The sequence below is a fragment of the Convolutriloba macropyga genome, chromosome 3, assembly GCF_964194025.1.
Source record: "Convolutriloba macropyga chromosome 3, txConMacr16.3, whole genome shotgun sequence".
Taxonomy (NCBI): domain Eukaryota; kingdom Metazoa; phylum Xenacoelomorpha; order Acoela; family Convolutidae; genus Convolutriloba; species Convolutriloba macropyga.
The window spans coordinates 25,339,230-25,364,256 of NC_134470.1; the positions used below are offsets into that span (position 1 = coordinate 25,339,230).

The 25,027-nt window shown below is 36.5% G+C and overlaps 1 protein-coding gene across 11 annotated transcripts in view; it reads left to right on the plus strand.

Moving 5' to 3' along the window:
* LOC142336094 (EH domain-containing protein 1-like) overlaps positions 1 to 25,027 on the plus strand; it is a 179,469-nt gene that overhangs the window by 81,495 nt on the left and 72,947 nt on the right. For 8 of the 11 annotated variants that reach the window (XM_075384629.1, XM_075384628.1, XM_075384630.1 and 5 more), the window contains 4 exons: positions 2,601 to 2,699; positions 4,008 to 4,252; positions 18,988 to 19,156; positions 19,878 to 20,075. In XM_075384629.1, the coding sequence (XP_075240744.1) occupies positions 2,601 to 2,699; positions 4,008 to 4,252; positions 18,988 to 19,156; positions 19,878 to 20,075 (711 nt within the window). The remainder of the gene's footprint in view (positions 1 to 2,600; positions 2,700 to 4,007; positions 4,253 to 18,987; positions 19,157 to 19,877; positions 20,076 to 25,027) is intronic. The other 3 variants (XM_075384636.1, XM_075384632.1, XM_075384637.1) reach the window with 1 other exon arrangement.

Genomic DNA, 25,027 nt, shown 5'->3' on the forward strand with positions numbered 1-25,027 from the left:
TAATTAGCAAATCATTTTACGAACAGCAGTAGTTTTGTTTTGTTTGCAAGTGTTTCCAGTTTGTATTGCTGATTGTGGAAGCTCAAATGGGGGCACCGTAGTTCAGGACGCTCCGACCGATAGCTTTGTAAGTCACTGTGAGTGTCTGTATTTTTGAGCAGCAGCAGTCCCTAACAGCAAAGAATCATTTTCTGTATGATTTTTTCTTTTCTATGTTCTCTTTGGTGCTCTTTGCTCCTTCGTGTTCTCCACAGTTGAGCATACTATCAAAGATGACAGCAAGTACTTTGTCTTTGGACTTTATGGTTATTGGTGAAATGTTGATAGTGAGGTGTGGGTCAAACTTGATCTCCTTGCTCTAGGTTGAGAACACAGTGGCACCTTATTTCTCAGCCGATAACTTGAGTTTTGTTGATTCTATCCAGTCGTGTTAAATATTTATGTAGTGAGTTATTATGTCACGTAATTTTTCAACCTGTGTCTGAGATGTTGTTAAAGTTATATCATCAGCGTAATACATGGTGTTGGTACCTTTTGAGGCTAAAGCAGCTTGCTCAGTTAGATGTTGAAAAACAGTGGTCATAATACACCATTTTGGGAGACACCCTGTTTATGTCGTCTTGGTTCTTGGATTTTGTCGGGACACCATTTTGATTTTACTCAATTAGTAAAAAGGATTCAACAAAAGAATTCTTCAAAGAAAACTCCTGGTGAACGCTTAGTAAGTAGCCGTAAAAGTAAACAGACATAGACGCAAGGCATTTGTTCCATAATAGCTCTCTAACCTTCTGAGAAACATTTCATTGTTAATTGTAGAAACCCTGGAAGCGCTTAATATTTTCAATTTGTATTGAATTTCACTGCTCCATTACAACAAAATGCGTTATTGTTAAGGCACACAGTGCTTGCAAGCCCCATGGGACGGTTTTTCATGGGGTCATGTTTCTTGTCCGCTTTGGGAAATAATCTGGAAACCGCGGGCTGATTATTGGTTCGAAGCCACTACCCCCAAAGCGCACTCAGCGGCCCGCCATCGAAAATATATAATAGCTTCATCTTGGATATTTTGGCCTACTTAAGACGTCTTTTTCTTACTCGCGCATCGGCTTGTTTGACAGCCACTCTGTTAAAACCCAATAGAAAAAACCCCGGTGCAGGTCCTTTAGAATTTTAGTAAATTAATATAAATTTCTTTAACACTGCTGGGTCTGCCGAAGTGTATAGTGTAATGAGCAAATTGGATCAACGTAGACCCGGTTCACCTCCCTGTTCTGTTAATGTTCATCAGTGAAATCATAGAAATCAAATTGTTGAGATACTCTGATAGGCTTGAATGCGATGAATCAGTTTTGACATACCATGTCAATCCTGTTTTGTCTGAATTCTCATTTTTAACAGTTCTTATTCTGAATTCTCATTTCGGATTAAGGTTTGAAAAAACCAAAGAAAGAAGTTGAGCGCAAAATGTTAAGTTATCTGAGATAAAAAAAAATCAGGGTTACAATTCAAATTCGAGACATTAGTTTAAACTACGACCTAAACTTTGAATAATTGTAGCTACGACCTAAAAATAATTGCAGCAACGACCTAAAATTTGAATAACTACGACCTAAAATTTGAATAACTTTGAATAATTGCAGGTCATCAAGAAGGGTTCGCTTTACCAATGTTAAATATTGACTCAATCAACTGAGAGTTATACGAATATATACGAATATATACGAGTTATTCTTCCACCGGGGAACTTGCGCAAATGATACATAACAAAAAATAAATGTCACAATATGTCAAAATAATTTTTGTGACAAAGATTCATTTCCAGTTTTAACTTCTAGTGTGATACCTTGAGAAACTTTAATTTATAACTGATAACAGCTAAAACTCGAAAAATTCGTAAACACAAAGAATGGAAGTAGAAGTGGAATTGGGAATCTTCCTCCATAAAATTCACAAGTTGGAAGGGAATTCTGTAGCTGAAATGTGTCGGAGTTTAGTTCCAAAAATTCCATGAAATTGTAGATCTCTTGAAACGTCATATTTTTCATTCTATAGCGTTATTAAATTTTGGAATTCCGGTCCTGGATTTCATTGACAATTGTTTATTGACAGATGTTCCACTCACCGATGTTTCATTGACAGAGACTCTTTCTCTAAAGAAAACCATTAACGCATGGAGACTGTAATGAAAATTGTATGGCTTGCTCTAAAAATTTTACTACGTGAGTTATTGACAATTTTTCTTTGTCAAAAATACAAGAAGTTAATATCCCAAAAATTGAAATGAAGTCGAACGGGGGTAAATTTGCCATAGTAGAAACCGTTCAAATTACCGTAATTCAACCCTACTTTTGGATTTACAATCCAAATAGAACTCCATAGCATTTCATGAGTATGTCAAAAGTTACTGTGTTCAAAAACTTTATTTAACGACCATGAATATTTGACGTTTTCTTTTCATGGGCTAAGTCGAGAAACAAAAAACAATCAAAGATACGCACGAAAAACGCTCGATCTGCAGTAATTAACGATAGCTTAACAATGCACAAAATAAAGTGGGAAACTGTCCAATGAAAAATATGAAAAGATCCCTCTCTCTTAAAAGAATCAACAAAGAAAAAGAAGCAGAAAGAGACAGCCAGTGAAGGTCGAAGTCGTCACCGGCGCCATCATCGTCACCACAGTCAAGAAGAAATCTACCTGTGAGGAACATCAAAACCATGTTTTAACATCCATATTTTTTTTGAAAACATATATTTTTTGGCTTAAATAAGTGTGACAGAGCAATCAGTCTTAAAAAATATCAATCAATTTAAATTAGATAATGCGTCTTAGAAGGTTTTTTTATTTTAAATGATTTTTTTCTGAATGATAGCTGCACCAGCATAACATGGCCTATAATGCGTGGAGCAATATCATTTGGACTATAGTCCAATGAATACGTTTTTCATCCCGCCTCCTGAGCTTTTGACAATCAAAACGGTTTATGTAGGACGTTGCTTCCCAAGACCGTTCTGAAAAAATCCTTGTGCGATATAAGTTGTATACTTCAATGCGGAATCTGTCCATATTGACAAAGCTTAGTGGCCAGTTTGAGAAAAATGAGTCACTATTGTAGGGTTTAATTAAATTGAATCGAAGCGTTGTTGAAACAACGTACCGTTAATTCCATTTTGCTAAAGTTGCTCATTTTTGAGCGAGTTCAATTATCAATAAAAATCAACAATTCATAGTAAAGGTCATGTAATGCTACATGCAATCAGCAGGAATTAGATAAATGATTTCCTGATAGTAACATAAAGTTAACAACTATCGCTGCCTTTGCCTGATACCTCCTCAACACATTTGAAGTGGATGATAGGCTCTCAATAAAGATAAAAGACAGCTGTTTGCAATTTAACGGGTGCCAAAAAAGGCGATGTTCCAAACTATCTACAATCAGTATTACCTGTAATAGCTGTATTTCCCATAATGTTAAATTTTGTTACGAATTTTTATATTGTGATCAACTTTTGAGTCCCAAGTTTGATGAGTACTAAAAGTATTAGATCGACTCAACAACACAATATTTACATTTGAAAGGATGCGAGGCCTCATTTGCTCACAAATAGTAAATGATTATGCTTGATTTTTCATCTGAAATTAAATTGACTGGATAGAATATTTGGGTCAGTTTTACGTGTTTTGGCTTGCTGGGGTATTCTCAAGGAGTAATTTGCCCTGGTACAACAAAACTGGTGTAATTTGCAAAGGATGTTATGTATTCATGTTGTGTGTCTTCTTGAATTAAAAATTGTTTAATTGATTTGAACATTTTCTGCCGTCAATTAATTAAAAAAAGCCAATTGGCTGCAGCCGCGCTCGCTCAATTGGTTAAAAGTGTTCAATTACAGCTAATAAACATAATATCAAATATCGAATTAATGCACGCATTCGCTTTCCGTTGAATCATAATAAAATACATAAAAAGTCGCATAATTAAACTGAAACCCCTTTGTACATGTTTTTAGTAGCGCCAGTGTTATGCTCCCACCAAGAGGTGATTCGAGAACAACTTCAAAAGGTGGAGGGCGGAATACATCCACTTCGGAGTCTCAAATGGAATCCACCACGGACAGTGTGAAGAGGAAGAACCGCCATCGTCACAGGAGGCGGAAGAGACACAGCAACCGAAGCAGTGTGTCCAGCGACAGTGACAGTTCGATTCCCAATATTAAAATGGAAACGCTTAAAACACCACCACCCAATTTCAACCGTGAGTAACTCATTTATAACTGAGCAGGAATTAGAAAGGAACTGACGCAGAGCCAAATGAGAAAAGAAAGGAGACAGAAACTCGAATGACTAAATTTAATTGGCCAATCGATCTGATTGATCGGTTTAAATCAAAGAACATCAAATCTAAGAAATGGTGAATAAATCAGTTGTCCCGTAATTATCTATGGTGTGCGGTCGGATTGCGCTCCACTCGGCCTCTCTGTGACCGCAACCCCTCGCCCCTGACAGGAGAGGGGAAAGTTTGAGGTTGCGACTATTTTGTACGTCTTTTTTCAAGAAAAATGCAATTAATACCATGAGTTCAAGATCGATCAATCAAGAGCAAGGAAAAAATTCGGATTTAAATATCATTTTGTGGCACACTGTTCTGCGCCCGTTTGGCAAAAAAATGACAAGAATGAAAAAATGTTAACTGCATCTTTAAATGTTTAATTGCTCTCGAATGAGAAGCAATTATTGTAAACGTGTGTGTCTTGCTTATGCAGATTTTACGCTCGACAGTTTTTGCACTTTTCTTATAAAATAATCTTTAACTTCAAGTGACTTTTTCACGGATAACCGACTGGTAATGCCTCTATAGAGGTGAATGAATCAGACTCAGGAGGTCGGGGTCCAAATCTACCTTCATAAAACTTTTTTTCACCCACAAAGAAATTTAAGCCCCGCCTGTCAATCGAGAAATAATTTTTTCGACGTTAGAAGGTTTATTTTTTCACTAGCATGTAAGATTAAATTTTGAAAAATGTGAGCCGCAATTAAAACCAGAATAAACCTGACCGTATCGGATACTAAACTTTTAACAAAATTTATAATTAACAAAACTTTTGTTTACAAAAAATGCACTTTCTCTCCTATTGCATTATTTGAAGTTCCAATTTGGCAAAAGGAAACTGAACTGCAAAATTAATTAAAATTTAAATCGATTGACAGCAAAAAAACTCCAAAAAAACGTGCAAAAATTATTTTTTAATTTAATGTTTTTCAAATCAATTCTGAGATTTTCGCAAAGCCTATATTCTAATTTGTCTGAAATCTTAGCACAATATATAAATTAAAAATTTTATTTTTTTGAAAATACTGTGTTTTAAATTCTCCTAAATTTTATCAGTTTCTCTTGTTCCTTTCATTTAAAAATTTATCTTGGGTGTTTAATTTTTAAGTTTTCTCATAGGGAAGCAATTATTGTAAACACGTGTGTCTTTTTATGCAAAAATTTTGCTTGACCGTTTTGACCTTTCGAGTGACTTTTACGCCCTTGAGTTTTTGAGTTTTGCGTGATCCAAAATTTTCAATCAATCCCAATTTCAATCAGCTGAACGCAACTGGCGCAATTTAAAGCTGAAAGGCAAATGAAAAGTGCGCCAAAACTGGTGACATTTTTCACTTTAAATCTTAACAGTGGTATAGGTTGACCTCTAATGTGGTTATTTGAAGCCCACTATTGAACTTCTTAGTCCCATTTAGGCGCCCCTCCCCCCGCCCGACGGAAGCAGGCTGGAATCGATCAGAGCTCCCACTAGTTGTTCGAGAGCAATTCTTCTTCTGACGTTTAGTCGGTTTTGTTTTGACTCTAAATCCTCAATTAATTTTTCGATTTTTGATTAGTACAAGAAAAACTTTAGGATGAAAAATATATGATTTGTGTTTGAACTCTGGCACCTCTTCAATTTGTCTCCCCCCCCCCCGCTTAGAGGATGCATATTACTTGCACCACCCAAACACACAATCGGAAAAGGTCCGAACTTTACTTAAATTCAAGCTAAAAATGGCGTCCAAAACATTTTAACTCAACTAATTGTCCTTTTATTGACCTTTTTGCATATCTAAATGAGATAGCGTTTTTGAGATATTCGTTTTTTGGCCATGTCTTTATCTATTTGCTGTAAAAAGTTATGGAACCAATTTTTGTGTTGTAATTTTGAAAATGGCAACTTTTTTAGCTGCAACGCGATAGCTGAGACTATTACTGGCCTTCTCTTGTTCGAATTAACCGAATTTGCATTGTTTCGGGGCGCTGTCTGTTTTAAGATCTGTTCAAACAATTTTACGCATTTGGGGTCAGTTTAAAGTGATGATTTTGTTAACGCCTTAACAGCACGTGGTGCTATGAAAAGGTTATGTGACTTTAAATTTTGTCTTCTTACTTTCATTTCAAGTAGAGTAAGAAAACGGTGTTTGAACGAAAATTCACTTTCTTGGTAGTGGTTATTTCTTCACATGCGGCACTTCAAAATGGATATTTATTTTTTTGTTATTATTTTATCTGTTTTTGTTTCCAAAATTTTTAATATTTCTTTTTAGGTCTAGTTTTGTTTAGTCAAAGAAAATTCTTTTAATTGTGCCAAGCTATGTTTTCTTATTTCGTTACTTTAATTCAAAGAGATAAACCCAGTAAGCGCGTGTCACTCTAATCGAAGAGTACTTGAGGTCAGCTAATGGAAGCAGCAATATTTTAAACAGATTCTTAATCGAAGTTTAACATCTCAGCATTTACAATAGGAAGTTTCTTTTTTGGTCTGTTTTTTTTATGGCTGCGAAGCTTCAAGCTGAGCGTAGCTATATTGCGGTGCTCTTGGTTTTTTACAATTCAAAGAATTTGAATTGTATTGGTGCGCTGTGTTATTTTTTCAAGATGTGTTCACACATTTTCCAATGACTTTGATCTTTCAAAACGGGATAAACAGGTAAAGCCCAGCAGGCATTAAGTTTCATTAGAGGCCCAAAGTGGGCCTTATTAGTCCTTCAGGTGCTAAGAGTGGTGCAGCTAATGGTATGGCCTTAATTCAAGGTTAAAAGGTCATTTTTAGGAGTTTTTGGGCTCAAACTGGTGCAATTTTTCATGTATTTTTAATAGCCGCCCTCATCTTCTCAGCCGGCTATTATAGCGCTCCTATTTTTTTTTACTTCGTCAAATAAAAAAATGTTTCGCTTTACCTCATTTTGCCGCCTTTTCAACATTTTGCGTGAATTCTTTTTGACTTCTGTAGGCTAGTTTCTCTCTTCTCTCATTTTGCTAAAAGTGATTTTGAACATCAGTTGCTCAGCAAAGCAATTCAAAATGAACAGAGTTAGTACAAAACTGGATGTCAGAAATAGAAACGGGATAAACCCATAAAGCCCAATCTTAGACGCCCGCTATTTGAACGTCGTTCCTATAAGTCTTATTTACCATCTCTAATGCTTATTGTTATTGATAGTAGCCCCTGTAGCCTCTCTCTAAGAAACAGAAGTATGTTCAACTACGAAATGCCATCAAAATAAATCTGACTTAAAAAAATGTTTTTGTACAAAAATCTTTTTTTTTTCAATATCTTCTGTTATTTCAATCCCAATCATGCTTATTGGAATCAACGGCGGCCATTTTCCGGCAATCTGCCGGGTATGTTTGTGATTTTTTAAAGTTTTTGTTTGATTAATCTTAGGTTAAAGTTTTTAAAAGTTGATTTAGGCCTTTTGCGAGGAAAAGTTACTTGTTATGAGCTTTTTATGAGCTATATCTTTTTGGTAGTATACTACAAACACAAACACGCAAAACGATACTAATTTTTGCAATTTCAAGTTTTTAAAAAATTTTTTGCCATTTTTTGAGTTTTTTCAGCTTCCCTAGCCAAGGAATCTCCTTTAAGGTTTGTCAATTGGGCACTGCTTATTTTCTAGCACCAATGGATTGGTTTTCAACATTTTAATGTTTCGAATTTTAGCAATTTGTTGATAAAATCTTCAATTTTTTTTACAGTTTTCCTCAAGTTTTGCAATTTTTTGATTTTTGTCCATTCTCAGGTGCCAGAGGAGCTTTTTATGCAAAAATTTGCTTGACCGTTTTGACCTTTCGAGTGACTTTTACGCCCTTGAGTTTTTGAGTTTTGCGTGATCCAAAATATTCAATCAATCCCAATTTCATTCAGCTGAACGCAACTGGCGCAATTTAAAGCTGAAAGGCAAATGAAAAGTGCGCCGAAACTGGTGACATTTTTCACTTTAAATCTTAACAGTGGTATAGGTTGACCTCTAATGTGGTTATTTGAAGCCCACTATTGAACTTCTTAGTCCCATTTAGGCGCCCCTCCCCCAGCCCGACGGAAGCAGGCTGGAATTGATCAGAGCTCCCACTAGTTGTTCGAGAGCAATTCTTCTTCTGACGTTTAGTCGGTTTTGTTTTGACTCTAAATCCTCAATTAATTTTTCGATTTTTGATTAGTACAAGAAAAACTTTAGGATGAAAAATATATAATTTGTGTTTGAACTCTGGCACCTCTTCAATTTGTCTCCCCCCCGCTTAGAGGATGCATATTACTTGCACCACCCAAACACACAATCGGAAAAGGTCCGAACTTTACTTAAATTCAAGCTAAAAATGGCGTCCAAAACATTTTAACTCAACTAATTGTCCATGTTTTATTGACCTTTTTGCATATCTAAATGAGATAGCGTTTTTGAGATATTCGTTTTTTGGCCATGTCTTTAACTATATGCTGTAAAAAGTTATGGAACCAATTTTTGTGTTGTAATTTTGAAAATGGCAACTTTTTTAGCTGCAACGCGATAGCTGAGACTATTACTGGCCTTCTCTTGTTCGAATTAACCGAATTTGCATTGTTTCGGGGCGCTGTCTGTTTTAAGATCTGTTCAAACAATTTTACGCATTTGGGGTCAGTTTAAAGTGATGATTTTGTTAACGCCTTAACAGCACGTGGTGCTATGAAAAGGTTATGTGACTTTAAATTTTGTCTTCTTACTTTCATTTCAAGTAGAGTAAGAAAACGGTGTTTGAACGAAAATTCACTTTCATGGTAGTGGTTATTTCTTCACATGCGGCACTTCAAAATGGATATTTACTTTTTTGTTATTATTTTATCTGTTTTTGTTTCCAAAATTTTTAATATTTCTTTTTAGGTCTAGTTTTGTTTAGTCAAAGAAAATTCTTTTAATTGTGCCAAGCTATGTTTTCTTATTTCGTTACTTTAATTCAAAGAGATAAACCCAGTAAGCGCGTGTCACTCTAATCGAAGAGTACTTGAGGTCAGCTAATGGAAGCAGCAATATTTTAAACAGATTCTTAATCGAAGTTTAACATCTCAGCATTTACAATAGGAAGTTTCTTTTTTGGTCTGTTTTTTTTATGGCTGCGAAGCTTCAAGCTGAGCGTAGCTATATTGCGGTGCTCTTGGTTTTTTACAATTCAAAGAATTTGAATTGTATTGGTGCGCTGTGTTATTTTTTCAAGATGTGTTCACACATTTTCCAATGACTTTGATCTTTCAAAACGGGATAAACAGGTAAAGCCCAGCAGGCATTAAGTTTCATTAGAGGCCCAAAGTGGGCCTTATTAGTCCTTCAGGTGCTAAGAGTGGTGCAGCTAATGGTATGGCCTTAATTCAAGGTTAAAAGGTCATTTTTAGGAGTTTTTGGGCTCAAACTGGTGCAATTTTTCATGTATTTTTATTAGCCGCCCTCATCTTCTCAGCCGGCTATTATAGCGCTCCTATTTTTTTTACTTCGTCAAATAAAAAAATGTTTCGCTTTACCTCATTTTGCCGCCTTTTCAACATTTTGCGTGAAATCTTTTTGATTTCTGTAGGCTAGTTTCTCTCTTCTCTCATTTTGCTAAAAGTGATTTTGAACATCAGTTGCTCAGCAAAGCAATTCAAAATGAACAGAGTTAGTACAAAACTGGATGTCAGAAATAGAAACGGGATAAACCCATAAAGCCCAATCTTAGACGCCCGCTATTTGAACGTCGTTCCTATAAGTCTTATTTACCATCTCTAATGCTTATTGTTATTGATAGTAGCCCCTGTAGCCTCTCTCTAAGAAACAGAAGTATGTTCAACTACGAAATTCCATCAAAATAAATCTGACTTAAAAAAATGTTTTTTGTACAAAAATCTTTTTTTTTCAATATCTTCTGTTATTTCAATCCCAATCATGCTTATTGGAATCAACGGCGGCTATTTTCCGGATATCTGCCGGGTATGTTTGTGATTTTTTAAAGTTATTGTTTGATTAATCTTAGGTTAAAGTTTTTAAAAGTTGATTTAGGCCATTTGCGAGGCAAAGTTACTTGTTATGAGCTTTTTATGAGCTATATCTTTTTGGTAGTATACTACAAACACAAACACGCAAAACGATACTAATTTTTGCAATTTCAAGTTTTTAAAAAAATTTTTGCCATTTTTTGAGTTTTTTCAACTTCCCTAGCCAAGGAATCTCCTTTAAGGTTTGTCAATTGGGCACTGCTTATTTTCTAGCACCAATGGATTGGTTTTCAACATTTTAATGTTTCGAATTTTAGCAATTTGTTGATAAAATCTTCAATTTTTTTTTACAGTTTTCCTCAAGTTTTGCAATTTTTTGATTTTTGTCCATTCTCAGGTGCCAGAGGAGCTATTCCACGGTCTGATAAAAAATTACTTCATGGTTGTTAATTTCAATGGATTTGTTTTCAACAATTTAACTTTTCGAATTTCATGAAATTTTTTTGATAACATCTGTCTTTTTAACATTTGTCTTTTATTCAGTTTTTCTTGCTTCAGTAGCCTGGTAAACTCACCAAGGGTTCGAAAGAATTTTATTGAGTAGTTGCTAGGGGGCAATTGATTGGTTTTCAACATTTTTATTGAACAAATTTTTATTTTTTGAAATTTGAAATTCTTTCTTAAAATTATTGCCTAGCGATCTGAGCCAATGAATTTTTTAAGGCTTGGAATAGGGTTACTGGATAACCTGTAGAGACCCAGAAATGATTCTGAAGATATTAATATCGCATTCAGCAACATTTCATTAAAATCTGCAATTGATTTCATTTTTTTAATTTTGGTCTTTTTCAAGTTAATCGATCCTCAAGAGCCAATGATTTCTTTTCAGGTCTTGCATATATAATACCGAACCGATTTTAGAAACAGAAATTGGTTATAAACATATTTTTGAAAAAAATGTTTTTTCCTTAGGGGTAAAAGTTTTAAGAGTTTTAGCAATGAGTATATTTTTGTTTAGTTTGTTTGATTGTTTGTCTCTCAATTTTTTTGGGATGAATTTCTTTTTGTTTTGGCTGGCATTGTTCAATTAATCTGCTGGTCAGATAGAGTACTTCTAACTTTTTCATTTAATTCTTTGAATTGTATTTCAGGACTTGTCCTGCTATGTTTTTTGTTTCGTCGTCTGACGCTCTTTTTTCGTTTTACATTTGTTCACACAGCAAAGCTGAAAAAGTCAAATTTTCTGAATGACTTCTTTCTCTCACTAACGGCATTTGCGCGCGTGACGTCATTTCTCACTCGCTTTAGCGAAAAATTTTAGGTTATTTGCGTGATTAGATTTTGATCATACGTGACTTACCTCACTCAATAAAATGACTTTTGCACTTTAAAACTTAAGTTTATTTTGAATTTGTTTAAGGTCAAAGGAATTCATATGTGACGTAAAGGTCCCTAATAAGAGGCTTCTGTGGAATGAATTCTAACAAGCTTTATTAATTTGTCGCTGAATGTTTTTGTTTTTTAGCCTAGTTTTTTGAGCTGTGTCGATTTTTTTTTCAATTTATATCTGTATCTGTTTCTATCTCTATTATATGGCACGCAGGTCTATTCTTTCGCAGCTATTCCGGCAATCTGCCGGCTATGTTACTATCCTTTGAGACTGCAGATTTTGCGGATATTTTCTTGCAATGTGCCAGCTACATTGCGTAATATTGAAGAACAAGCTCAAATAATTACGTTATTGAAAATGTTTTAAATAATATCAAAGGAAGAAAAGAGTTTTTAATAGGCGTTAATATGAAAAACTTTTCAAAACCTGAATAGCAATTGTCGTTTGTTTTTTTCTTGTCAGTACCCCCGAAAACTCTGCTGTTCCATCTTACAGATCGCGATTTTAAAACAAACCATATTTTGTAAAAAGCACTCTTAAAATTTGCGTGTCTAAATCTCTATACGTGTCTAAGAATGTAAATTAACGCAAATGACGCTGTTTTCACCTTGTAATTTTCCGCAAACCTAAAATTGGAGATAAAAATTGATACCCAGTAGACCAGTTTTCGTTTTTCAGTGCTAAGCTTCACACAAAGCAGAGAATTCTGTAGTTTGTGAAGCGTCTCAGCAATGGAATTAGATTTTAAAATTCCACTTTGTGCATCAATTGTTTTAGATTCACTTTGGATGTTGATGGCGGTATTTTTTGAGACCTTAAATGTAAAAAAGTTCTTGTTCTGAATACTTACTTTTTAGCACGAGTATTCAGAATGAATCCTTTAAAAATGTGTTGACTTTATCTTTTGTCCCATTTTAAATCAGCTGGAAAATGAGCAAAGGTAATGTCCCTTCTTCAATATAAGCAATAATTTGGCGATGCGCTACCATATGCAAAGTATTGAGCTGATAAATACCATCACTACATTAACCTAATCTAATGAAATGTATTTGTCTAACCTAATCTAACCTAACAGCTGCATTAAATATAATGATTGGGTCTAATTTTATGTGATGGCATTAAACAAAACCCGAAAATAAATTAACCTTGGTTCTAATAAAGCGTGGTTTAAACGAAAAGTTAACCTGCCTGAAAGTTAAATTGGCGGAAAGGAGTTAATGTTAGAGTATTTCATTGAATCATTCATGTTAGAGTTGCATAGAATCAAAAACCAAACATAGTTTTTGAAAACTGTCAGTTTAAAAATTTAGATCAATGAAGGGGTTCGAGCAATGGGCAAAAATCCAATCTTCGGGATGATAAAAAGTAAAAATAAACTAGCTGGAAACAAGAAATAACAAGTTCATTAATTGTTCATGAACAAATTTTGAGGCAATTATTGTAATAGTATGTTTCGTTTTATGACCCGAAGGTGAGTATATGGTCTTCCGTCAGTTTATGACGATTCGAAGGTGCATTCTTACGTTTTTGTTTGTTCATGTATCAATGAACCAAAAAATCCAAACCAATCGAGAAGACAGTCGTCTTTTAATCAACTACCTGAAGCATGGAATGACTCCCCTTGGACAAGTTACTGGAGATGACGCTCGGCTTCGTCAAGCTCTGTGGGGTCTATGATGCTACCATCGGCATTACGGTAACATTCGTGAGAAGGTAACAAGCGGAGTGCGTACGCTGTTATCCCTAGCATCTTCTGATAAGAACTGTACTTATCGAAGGGAATTAGTTGCGGGGGCGGTTCCTTAGTTGACTTGGTTGCGGATGCGGCCAAAGATGTATTGGTTTTGTCAATTTCCTTAGTTACTATACCAAGTTTGATGTTTTTAACTACTTCGGTGCTTGGTTCACTGGGTTCACTTTACCACTTCCTGATGGACTGTGGGCCTGCTTGACCCTTTGATCACTGAGTGATTGCTGCACTTGAGCCTGGAGATATTTCCTATACAAAGCTTCCTGCTGGGCAACAGAAATTGCAACTCCTGGCCGTGTGTACGGAGAAAGCATTTCAAGATGATGTAAGTTATCGGAAACATTACTTTTGTTTTCTGGAGGACTACTAGGGGTATCTTCGACAAGAGGGTCGGCGATTGCTGAACCAGGACGAGAAAAAGTTAACTCACTTGAATTACCTGCTGGAAACGACCTTATCCAACTCTGAACAAGTCCCTGACTTCTATCTGATCCCCTATCTTTTAGCAAATTCAATTCACTTGAGCGGTGACTAAACAATGAATTATTATCCATTAATTCATCATCCATCTAATTTAGCTGCGGCAACACGCTGGCGGTGGTCTTCCTCCAATTCTTGAAGTGCCATCTGCTCCATTTGTATTTCAAGTTCCCTTTTTCTCATGGCAATTTTGTGTTTTTTTTAGCGAGGCGCACGGCAGCTTGTTCTTGTTTCTCGGCCTCTTCGCGTTTTAGTTTTGCCATTAGAAAGTCATGTTTACGCTGGCTAGACATTGATGATGCTGCTTGACGTGAACTTCTCTTAGACTGCTCTTGAGGGTTAACGCCCTCACATACGGTGTCTCGGTGAGCAACTGAGTCAATATAGCTTCTAGCCGCAAGCAAGAATTTATCATTGTTCTTATTTACATCATCCAACCATTGCTCAAGGATAGGGTAAATTGAATCTGGGTTCTCCGCTTTACTGGCCAAGTCAAATAGTTCCTCATTCTTCTGCACCAGTTTACTGAAAACGTCCATCAACTTAGAAACCAATCGTTCAACTTTAACCCTCCTGTCCTGACGACCTATGGCATCTGTGATGTCCTTATGGGTGTTGCATAACTCAGACTCTAGATTAGATCTTGCATTAAAGAGCTTTTCCAATTTCTCTTGATGTTCAGCCATGATCTTAAAATGGCTGATTTCTCAAATTAAAGTAAATTCCAAACAATCCGACGGGATGAGGGTTATACCGAAACCAATTGACGACGACCTGATAATCAAGCCGCTGAAGAGCAGTTAAGAAGTTACCGAGTAATGAATTACTCGGCGGAAGTAACTAACGAAAGTCAGAGAGTGTCTAACGTGCTTTTACGCAACTTAAGACTCAGAAAGACCGGCAACCCGCAAAAGAGGTCCGTTTGGATAAAGCGCAACGAAACGGGAGAGGAAGCGGACGGGGCGTGAAGGACGGGTGAACGGCGCCCAAAGAAACGGGAAACGGAACGGAACGGGCGAAAACGCGGATAGGAAACGGGCGATGCAACGGACGGGACGGAAATGCGCGGAACGAGCGACGCACGAACAAACAGGAAACGACACGGACGTGATGGAAATGTTGGGCGACGGGGCCACGACGCGACGAAAACGGACGGTTAGAACGCAGGCGTTGAGCGAGTAGCACGCAACGAAACGGAAAGGCGGGACGGAACGGGCGGGGGACGGTTAAGCAGCGAGCGGGGACGTCGGGGACCACTATGCTAACAGACCACAGCAACAAACTCAACCAAACTAACTAGCCGTAATTCCAGAACAAACTTAAGTCACACTCTAGGAAGGAGGAGAGATGCTACTGCAAGAGACAAACTAGCACAAGTCATTATGGGGCTTAATATATACAAATAACGAACTAATTTACGGCAAAGCAGTAGTATTATAAAAGGATGAAAAGAGCAAGGGATTTACTAGCCGTAACTCCAGAATAAACTTAAGTCACACTCTAGCATTAATCAAATCTAAACAACCAATCAGCATACCAACAATATCAAACAAACTACAGCAAAAATGAATTAATATGCAGAGCTTTTGTAGTCTATGAAAGCTGGAAAAGTGAAGAAACAATCTAGCCGTAACTCCAGAATAAACTTAAGTCACACCCTAGAAGGCAAAAACCCAAACCAACTAACAATCAAAAAGTTACACGCAAACATACAGCAGCAAAAATCAATATACTACAACAGGGGTGCTAGTAAATTATTGAGTTGGAAAAGTCCAGGAACCAACTAGCCGTAACTCTAGAACAAACTCAAGTCACACCCTAGAAAGCAACAAGACCCAACAAGTCCTCAAATACGGAACGGTAATGTATTAAACTGAACGGTTTTATACCTGAAAGTAGGGTTTATCAATATTCGATATTGATTTTCTAAATTTTTTGATTTGCCTCAAAATTGACCAAAAATTTTCAAAATAGAACAATTTAGCATTATTTTTTCTCTTTTTTTCTATATCAGAGGTAATTTTTTGACATAAGAACCAACTTGATCTTTATTTACAAGTTTTCGACAATTTGATCAAAAATTTTCAAAATCGATGTTTTTTGACTGAAAAATTATGTTTGTGAGGTTAATGGTTACCGGTTACGAATATTTTTCAAAGTAATTGTTTGATATTATTACCCCTGAATTATCGAAAAAATACGGGTTGGGACTCGTGCCGTGTAAATCAATATTTATTTTAATTTACTGCCACAAAAATAATTGTTCTGTTCTTACAGTTTTTTTGGCAGAAATCCTTGTTTTAGTTTCTTTGAGGCTGATGTTCTGAACCTCGTCTGACCTCCAATGTCCCACACACCTCAATTGCCACTTTACCAAGATTTGCCCTCAGCTTTTCCGATCCATTCAACGCGTGTTTTCTGGTGCACAGATCCCCACCGTAACGCATAACGCTTCGTAACATCTTTCATTCGGTTGTAATTATCAAAAGCAAACACATACGAAACAGGTTTCCATGCCTGTTATTCAATCACATACGATTTATTGTAGATTTTATCAACAGGTGATACGCAAACCCAATGAGCTTCCTTTTTCAGATAAACTTCTACCCAAAAATTCACTCCCGAGTCTTGAATTTCTTCAGATTCCGAGTCCGGATGATCCGAACCACCGAACCATCTTTTCGATTTCCCTGTTTAGCAATTTTCCCTTTATCGCCTTTTCCATTTGATGATTTTTTCAGACCTTTAGCCCCCTTCTTTCCCACTTTAACGATATTCTCCTCGTTGAAATATGATGAAGTTGTTTCCTGAGAAACTTTCAAATCCGCGCTGATCAAATTATTGGTGCTGTAGTTTTCAGTTTGCATTAGAAGCGCTCGTATATCTTTTTCAGTATTATTTTTTTGAAAAATAGGAGCTGCACCTACTTTTTCTACATTTTCGGAATCGTCCGTTGATTCCAGATCACTAGAGTCATCAAGTTCTCTCTTGGCCACTCCATTTTCTAAATTTATTCCTGTCTTATTTGGATCGTGCTCCTCGGGTTTATCGGCTTGAATTTTCATCGCTTTTTCACGTTCTGCTAGAATTTTGTCTGCCAACTTTCTTTCGTGTTCCGTCCCTTGTGGGGCGCCAATGTAAAGGTGTAAAGTAAAAACAACACTCTTTTGTATCTTCAATTTCGACGTTCAATTATAAAATAGCACATAAGACAACGTAATAAGATTGTAACGTACATAGCAACGAGTGAGAGTTTAGACGGCAAGGTTTTTTTGATGATCTTTTACTGGTTTTTGGTCTGATGTTATTGACGTCAGAATCAGTTCGTAGTGAATCGACACTTTTCTTGATAACCTAAAAATATTAAGCCGAAAACCAGCTTAATCGATACATATAGTGAATATATTTACTTAAAATTAGGTTAAATGAACTTTTTCGGAACTTTCTACGTATATTAGAACGTTTTATACGCATTTAAATCTTATTTGGAACGATTTCTATACGCCTTTAAAATACTCGAACTGATTGGTTAATATTATCTCGCTTTACTCAGTAACAACAGTGCTATAGTTGCTGGTTTTTAATTTCATTATTGATTTTTGAATTATGACGTAAGTTTTACAAGTAAGCGAGAGGGTTATTGTGTAAAAAACAGAATTTTATATACGAGAAGATGAATGACTAAGCAAAATTTTAGACTTGATTGCTAATCACTACCCAGCTAGAAAATTTCCAACGGCGGAAAAACATTTCTAAAACACTCATGTGCACATTTTAAATTGCCCATAGTCAACAGTGAAGGAAGTTCAATTACCGAGCTTGTTTTAAATACAATTTTTTTCTCTCATGAGGCTCAACTTTTTTGGCAGGCTGATCAGAGCAAATTGAGGTAATGTTCAGAATTATTTCAGAGGAAAACATGATAGTATTCAAAATAAATGCAGAGAAAAAATTATTATGTTCATAAGAATTTCAGACCTTTGAATCTTTCTATGAAATGTCTAATAAGTGCCTTGATCAGAACTCTGGTCATAGTAAAAATCATAATGGAATTTTTATCATTATGCACTGAAATATGAAACAAAGATCCGGGCTTATACTACGCCAGAAATTGACTTCCATGAAATTTCGTCATTTTAAAACGTACAGGTTTCGTTTTTTGAGCAAGGTTAAGTGACTAAGCAGAAGTCACTTCGAAACTCTTGCTAACCATCTCGAACCGCTTTGCGGTTTTCGATAAACGCCAGAAGTTCGCACAGTGACTTCAACCGAGTAGCGCAACCTATGCATCTGCAGTTTCAGTTGCTGTCACACGTGCTGGCCGACATCGGTTCTTTTATTTTGCTCTGTTGAAAAATCCCAGGTTCGTTTAATTTTTGCAGAGGTAATTTCGCTTTCTTTGTTTGAAATAAAACTGAACAGTAAGCTCTAGTAATAATTCGCTAATTTACAGTTTACCTAGGGGGGGGGGGGGGGGGGTAGAGGTGTGAAATACTTTAAATTTCGGGTCTTTCCCATTATAGCCCCCCCCCCCCCCAGCTTAGTGGGCATGTAACCTATAGCCCCCCAGATGAAAATTCATAACCACCTCTTTAACACAAAATCGGAAATCGATGTAGGCGAGCCACTGAAATTAATAACCACTTCTTTAACACAAAATCAGAAATCATTGTAGGCGAGCCGCCGGATGATGACATGGGCTTGCCCATTATAATTGATTTTAGTTGACTTCTCGTCCAACGACAGGCGCACACACGAATAGCGTTGAGTCAATGTGGAGGGATGCAAAATCAAAAAACAAAAAAATGCATGGGACTAATAGGGATATGATTGATTCGTATCTTGGGGAGTTCCTGTTCAGAAAGCATGTTTCTCGAAAAAACCTGGACCCGTTCCATGAAATAATGACGGCGATTGGAAAATTCCAGCATTCGATACTGGAACAAAACAAAAACTTGCAACCAACAATTGTAAGCATAAATGATGAATTTAATTGTATGCTATAACTTGATTTTTTTTTTGGGGGGGGGGGGGCTATAATTTTCTGGGGGGCTGCAATGGGAAAGACCCTAAATTTCTATGTTTCTATCATAAATTTCTCTTTGTTTGCTAAATAGATTCTCCGCAGACTACGACGTCGACATTTAAGACGGCACTTACGCACCAGACAGGCAGCTCAGTCACCAACGAGGCATCCACCAGCAAACACAGCAGAACACAAGCACCAACAAGAGGAGGGGGAGGAGGGGGAGTTACGTCATCGTCTGACCAATTGAGACAGATGAAGCAATTACAATCTCTCAATCTTTTCACATATGCCGAAAAGAGATTTGCATCAACACATTTGTTGATGGCTTCCATCCCTACCATAGTGGGCACATTAAACCACGTTAAGAACAAACAGAAAGAAAAGGACTAATAGAGTTTTGTGTTATGGATTATTTTTTATTTTTTGTGGAGGTTTTTTTTTGGGGGGGGGGGGGACTGTAAGAAAGGGGCTGGCTGGCCCTTTGTATTGATGCAAACTTAAACTAACATGCGCGTTTAACGTAAATTTAGAATGTGTCAACAATAAATGACGAGAAAACGGGTCCTTCCATTTTACCCCCCCCCCCCCCCCCCCAAGAAATTATACCCCCCCCCCCCGTTATGGTATGTTTACCATGATTGGTAGGGGCTGTAGGTTATGTGACGATTAAACTGGGCGGGGGGGGGCTACAATAGAAAAGACCCGAGAAAACAACGTTATTGATGCCCCCGTTTGTGCACCTTCCTTTTGGCCGGAGCCGTGGGTAAATAGTCTACTGACCTTTAGAGGAATGAATTCCAAGCCAGAGCAAACTAGAGCATCAGTGAGAAGACCCTCTGGGGTCCAGCTCTTTGAGGTGTTGTGTCCCAGAGCCTCAAGTCTCTCAGTATCTCAACCATTTTTCGGCACAACAGAGCAAACGGAAAAAATCCCATACCCCTAAGAGATTGTGAGAAAAACGTTTTGGAAATGACTTAGAGAGGAAACTGAGGAAAAAAACTCATACGATGGAGGACGGCTCGGAATGGGAACGAGTACAAAAACAGGAGAGAAACGAGACGAGAAGCAGTCACAGTCAGGTACTACTGCAAGTGCATCTGGAGGAGGAGGACAGCGACAAGAGTCGGGTGTCGGTGAAGCAAGTGGCAATAGACCCTCAGATGACAAAACTAGAAGGTAAGTGGGAAACAACACTGAAAACTTGACGTGGCCTGTTGATCCCCTCGCCCGAACACCATTCAATACGTTTCTGTTTTATATGCCATACATTGACAATTTCTAATTTGTTTAATTGTTAATAGCCGCCCTCATCTTCTCAGCCGGCTATTATAGCGCTCCTATTTTTACGACTCGAAGAGGAGTATTGGAGAAGTCCTTTTTTTTAATCAATTTTATTGGAGTGATTTTTGAAGCGGGAAATGAAACGCGTGAAAAAATTTCGAGTGATTTTGGCGCTGAACAAAAGTGAAGAGCGGAGCGAAAAGTGAGTGGTTTTTGTTCATACCGCTGTATTTGAGAGAGCGAGAAATTGATTTGTGAAAAAATTTTCTCTAAGCGAGCTAAACTTTTTTGTTCTTGTGCGGCATTTTAAAGCAGTTTTTTTCATTTACTTTGTTTAAGAGGTTTGGTTATGACATTGTTTTAAATTTTGGCTGGTTTCGGTAGTGTTTTGAAGGTTTCTCGAAATTCATATGAATTTTATGATAATTCGCAGGTTTTTAATGTATTTTGCTGATTTTCGGGCTAATTTTTGCGTTTTTTGACGAATAATTTGTTTTACTGGCTCAAATGGGTATTGAAGAAACCCCTTCTACGTGAGCAATATTATGATAACAATTGGTTACAATTTTGTGGGTAAGAATCAATTTTTGTTGAGAAATATGACAAAAAAATGGCGAAAATTGGAACTATTTTTCTTAAATTTTTGCAGTTTTTCGTTTTCTTTCTGTTTTTAGCTAAGTTTCGTTGCCTATTATGACTTGCTTTTTGTTTTGCGAGCATCTGGATACCCTAATGGTTGAAGGGAATTTTTCTTTGGATTTATATGTTTTTGAAAAATTAAAAAATTTAGTATCTTTTTCCAGTTTTTCAGTGAAAGTTGTTTTTAAGAGCTTTTTTTTCATATTTTTAGCCTAAAAATTTGATCAGATTTTTTATCATATTTTAACAGATTTGATTTTATTGTTTTTCCGGACTTTTACTTTTTTGTTTCATGACTTTGTTTCAAAATAATCATAAAATAGTGAAGGCAGGTTTTGTTTGATGAGTAGTTGGATGGCGTTTAAATGGATTTTCACTTCGAGTCGTTTCCGGAATTCTTCCTGCTATGTTTTTTTTCTTCGTCGAATAAAAAATGTTTCGCTTTACCTCATTTTGTCGCTTTTTCAGCATTTTGCGTGATATCTTTTTGACTTCTCTAGGCTAGTTTCTCTCTTCTCTCATTCTGCTAAAACTGATTTTGAACATCAGTTGCTCAGCAAAGCAATTCAAAATGAACAGAGTCAGTATAAAAAAATGAAGTCAGAATTAGAAACGGGATAAACCCTTAAAGCCCAATTTTAGATGCCCGCTATTTGAACGTCGTTCCTATAAGTCTTAGTTGCCATATCTAATGCTTATTGGTATTGATAGTAGCCCCTATAGCCTCTCTCTAAGAAACAAAAGTACGTTATGTTCAACTACGAAATGCCATCAAAATAAATCGGACTTAAAAAATGTTTTTTTTTTCAAAAATCTTTTTTTCAATATCTTCTATTCGTTCAATCCCAATCATGCTTATTGGAATCAACGGCGGCTATTTTCCGGCAATCCTCTGGGTATGTTTAACATTCTCTCGCAAAATTTGTAGCAGTTATATAAGTCCTGTTGTCTTTTTTAATGCAATCTTTCGCGTGACCGAGTTTTCGACTGACCATTCTAACTTTTTGTCCCCACAAAGGAGATACACAGGTAAAACTCAGAGGGATATCAATGACTGAGCAACACTCCTACTATTCTCTTATATTCTTACACATTAATTGACTGAGAGCCAAAATCTTTTTTAATTATGCCTTTCACCGTCACTTTTGATTGACGAGACAATTTCATGGTGTGAAGAGCGGCTTAATCTTAAAATTTGACCCTCTCTCTCAACACCCCCCCCCCCCCCCACTCCCCGTCCACTCTCCTCTACCTGTGGATTTGTTCAGCCCTACGAACGCTACCCCCCAACCCCACGCTTGATCACCCACGCCACTCATCCCCCTAATGCTTGCAACCCTAAAACAAAGCTGGTTACCAAAGCTACCCGCTCACCGGTCGTTTGAGCGTTTACCCAGTGTAAGTCAGTTATGTGGTTTTATCTTCGAATTTTGACTTCAAAAGTGGTACCAAAAAACGCCTTTTATGGTAAAAGAACGGGATAAGTTTCAAATTGAAATTAAAATCTTTCTGATTAATTAAAGCCGCGATGCGATAGTGGCTAGTATTGGGGACGTCGTGGTTTTTGCAAATCAAAGAATTTGAATTTTATTGGGGCGCTGCTTTTTTTTAAGATATGATTACACATTTTCATGATTTTGGAAGTCAAATTGGAGTAGTGATTTTGGTCACTCTGTCGTTTCGAGTGACATTTGCGCCTTTGACTTTATTTGTTTTTGCGTGACCTAAATTTTTCTCTCATTCGCAAGTGTCGGCAGTTGTTTCAAAGTGGCGGCAGTTCACAACTAAAAGTGCAATAAAAGTGCCCCAAAAATAGTGTAAATATTTTCAATATAAATTTCATTAGTGGCTGTATTGGTATAAAAAAAACCTCTAATGAAATAATTTGAAGCCCCTTAGCGATTTTAGTTAATCTCTCCATCTACTTCCGCGAGACTGCGGCAGGCTGCAAAAGATTACAGCCTCCAGTCGAGAGAAAAGTTCTTCCAATGATAGTCAGTTATGTTTAACAGTTGAAAAAATTCAATGTAATGAATGCCACTTTCAATAGCCGCACAGCGATAACTGGGGCTATTATTGGCCTTCTCTTGAAATTTGTACAATTCAGAGAATTTGAATTATATTTGGGCGCTGTTAGTTAAGATCTATTCACTTCTTTTCATGATTTTTGAAGTCAAATTGGAGTAGTGATTTTGGTCACGCCGAAACAGGAAGTGGAGCGAAAAAGCGAATGGTTTTGCGGCGTGAAAATTTTTCGCTCTAAATTTAAAGTGGAGTGAGGAAACGGTGTTTGAACAAAAATTCGCTTTCTCGCTAGTGGTTTTTTTGTTTACATGCGTCAATTTCACTCCGATTTTACTGTTTTTTTAATGTTTCGGATCGGATTTTTTCTAACAGGTTTTCAATTCATCCATAGTACATTTTAGGCCTTGTTTTTTGTTCAAACAAAATTTCCATTTCTCGCTAGTGGTTCGTTCTTCACATGCGGCATTTCGAAAATGAATTATTTATTTTCTGTTTTATTTTAAAAAAATCTTTGATCTGATTTTTTAGAAATGGTTTTCCCAATTCACTCGTCCGTCTAGTTGTTTGTTTAGTGACTAAAATTTTTTAGAATTGTACGTCAAGACTTGTCCTGCTATGTCCTCGTCGTCTCCATCGATGATTCTTACGACCTGACTTCTTGGAATTGACTTTCAATGACTTCAATGATTTCGACTGCGTTGCAGTTAAAATTTGTGAGCGTGTCTCACTCAAAAAATGACTGCTGAACTCACTTATGAAACTTTAAAATTTATGAATTTTTACTAGTTAAAGATCAATAGTGTGCATCTAAGTAGAGCCAAAATTATATGCCCGAGAATTAAATTTGAGTTTTTGATTTCGAACATCATTTTCGAAAAAAACTTTTTTAGAACTTTTTCCTTCTAGACCGTATGTGTCATAAAATAGACAGTCAAATTCTAACCAAAAAAGTCTATTCGTCTATTAAAGCACTGGTGGTCGATCTGTCTATCTTATTTCTTTAGTGGTTTCAATTCATTGAAGCCCTTAATCGTCTATCGCGGCAATTTTCTGGCAATCTATGTTTGAACTATGTTGAATCTACTATGGCGACTTGCACTAACACAATGATTCTTGTTTTTTTGGGCACGGCAACCTACTTAGTAACTATATCGAAGCAAAAATCAGTACTCAATATTCAAATAATATGGTTAAGCTAACACTATACGGCATTTCGTCGTAAACATCATGTTTATTGATGACTAGTTGCAGAGAACTGAGTAACTGGTAGACACCATGAAGACAAAAAATTTGAATTTTCAGTTTTCATCTTGTAATCTAAAGGTCCATAGTGGTCTGTGCAAATGGGGCCGACCCTATTAAACAATTGCGACTCACCATGTTGAATAGAATTTTGTATTTGATTACGTGGTCCGTTTTTTTCTTATGTAAAAAAGAAGTATTCCTTGCAGTTATTGAATGCATGCAGAAAATAAAATTGGTCAAAGTATTTCATTATCCAAAGTCATCTAAAACGAGCAGCACTAAATTCTTGCAATATTTCAACAAAATTTTTTTATTGCTTTTAATATCCGCAAAGCGATAGCTGGGGCTACTATTGGCCTTGTCTTGGTTTTTTATTTCGTTGTCAAGATTTTTTTTACGACGATATGACATCACTTTGTCTTCAAATCTGCTCTTTGTTCAATCGTTCATGCCATTACTTTTGACGTCAATTTTCACTCTTAGGGGAGTTTTTTGTTCATTTGAGTGATTAAGTTTTTGGTCACACGTTACCTACGCTCAAAAATGACTTACTCACTCTGAAATAGACCTTTCTTTACTTCAATTAAAAGAGATAAGGTCAATTGAGTGTGTTTTGCTCTAGATGAAATTTTTTTCAGGACAACTAATAGAAGCAGCAAAAAGCTAAAACAATTCTTAATCAAAATAAAAGATTTGAGTGTGTTTTGCTCTAGATGAAATTTTTTCAGGACAACTATTAGAAGCAGCAATAAGCTAAACCGATCCTTAATCAAAATAAAAGATTTCAGCATTTAATGAAAATGTTTTTTGTTTTGATCAACTTTTCAGTTTTTTAATATCTTTTTGAGATGCAGATCTACGAAGCTATTGCGGCTATCTTCTGACAATCTGCCAGCTGTCGTCTATCATTTAGCCCGTCTATCCTCTGGAAAGAAAGT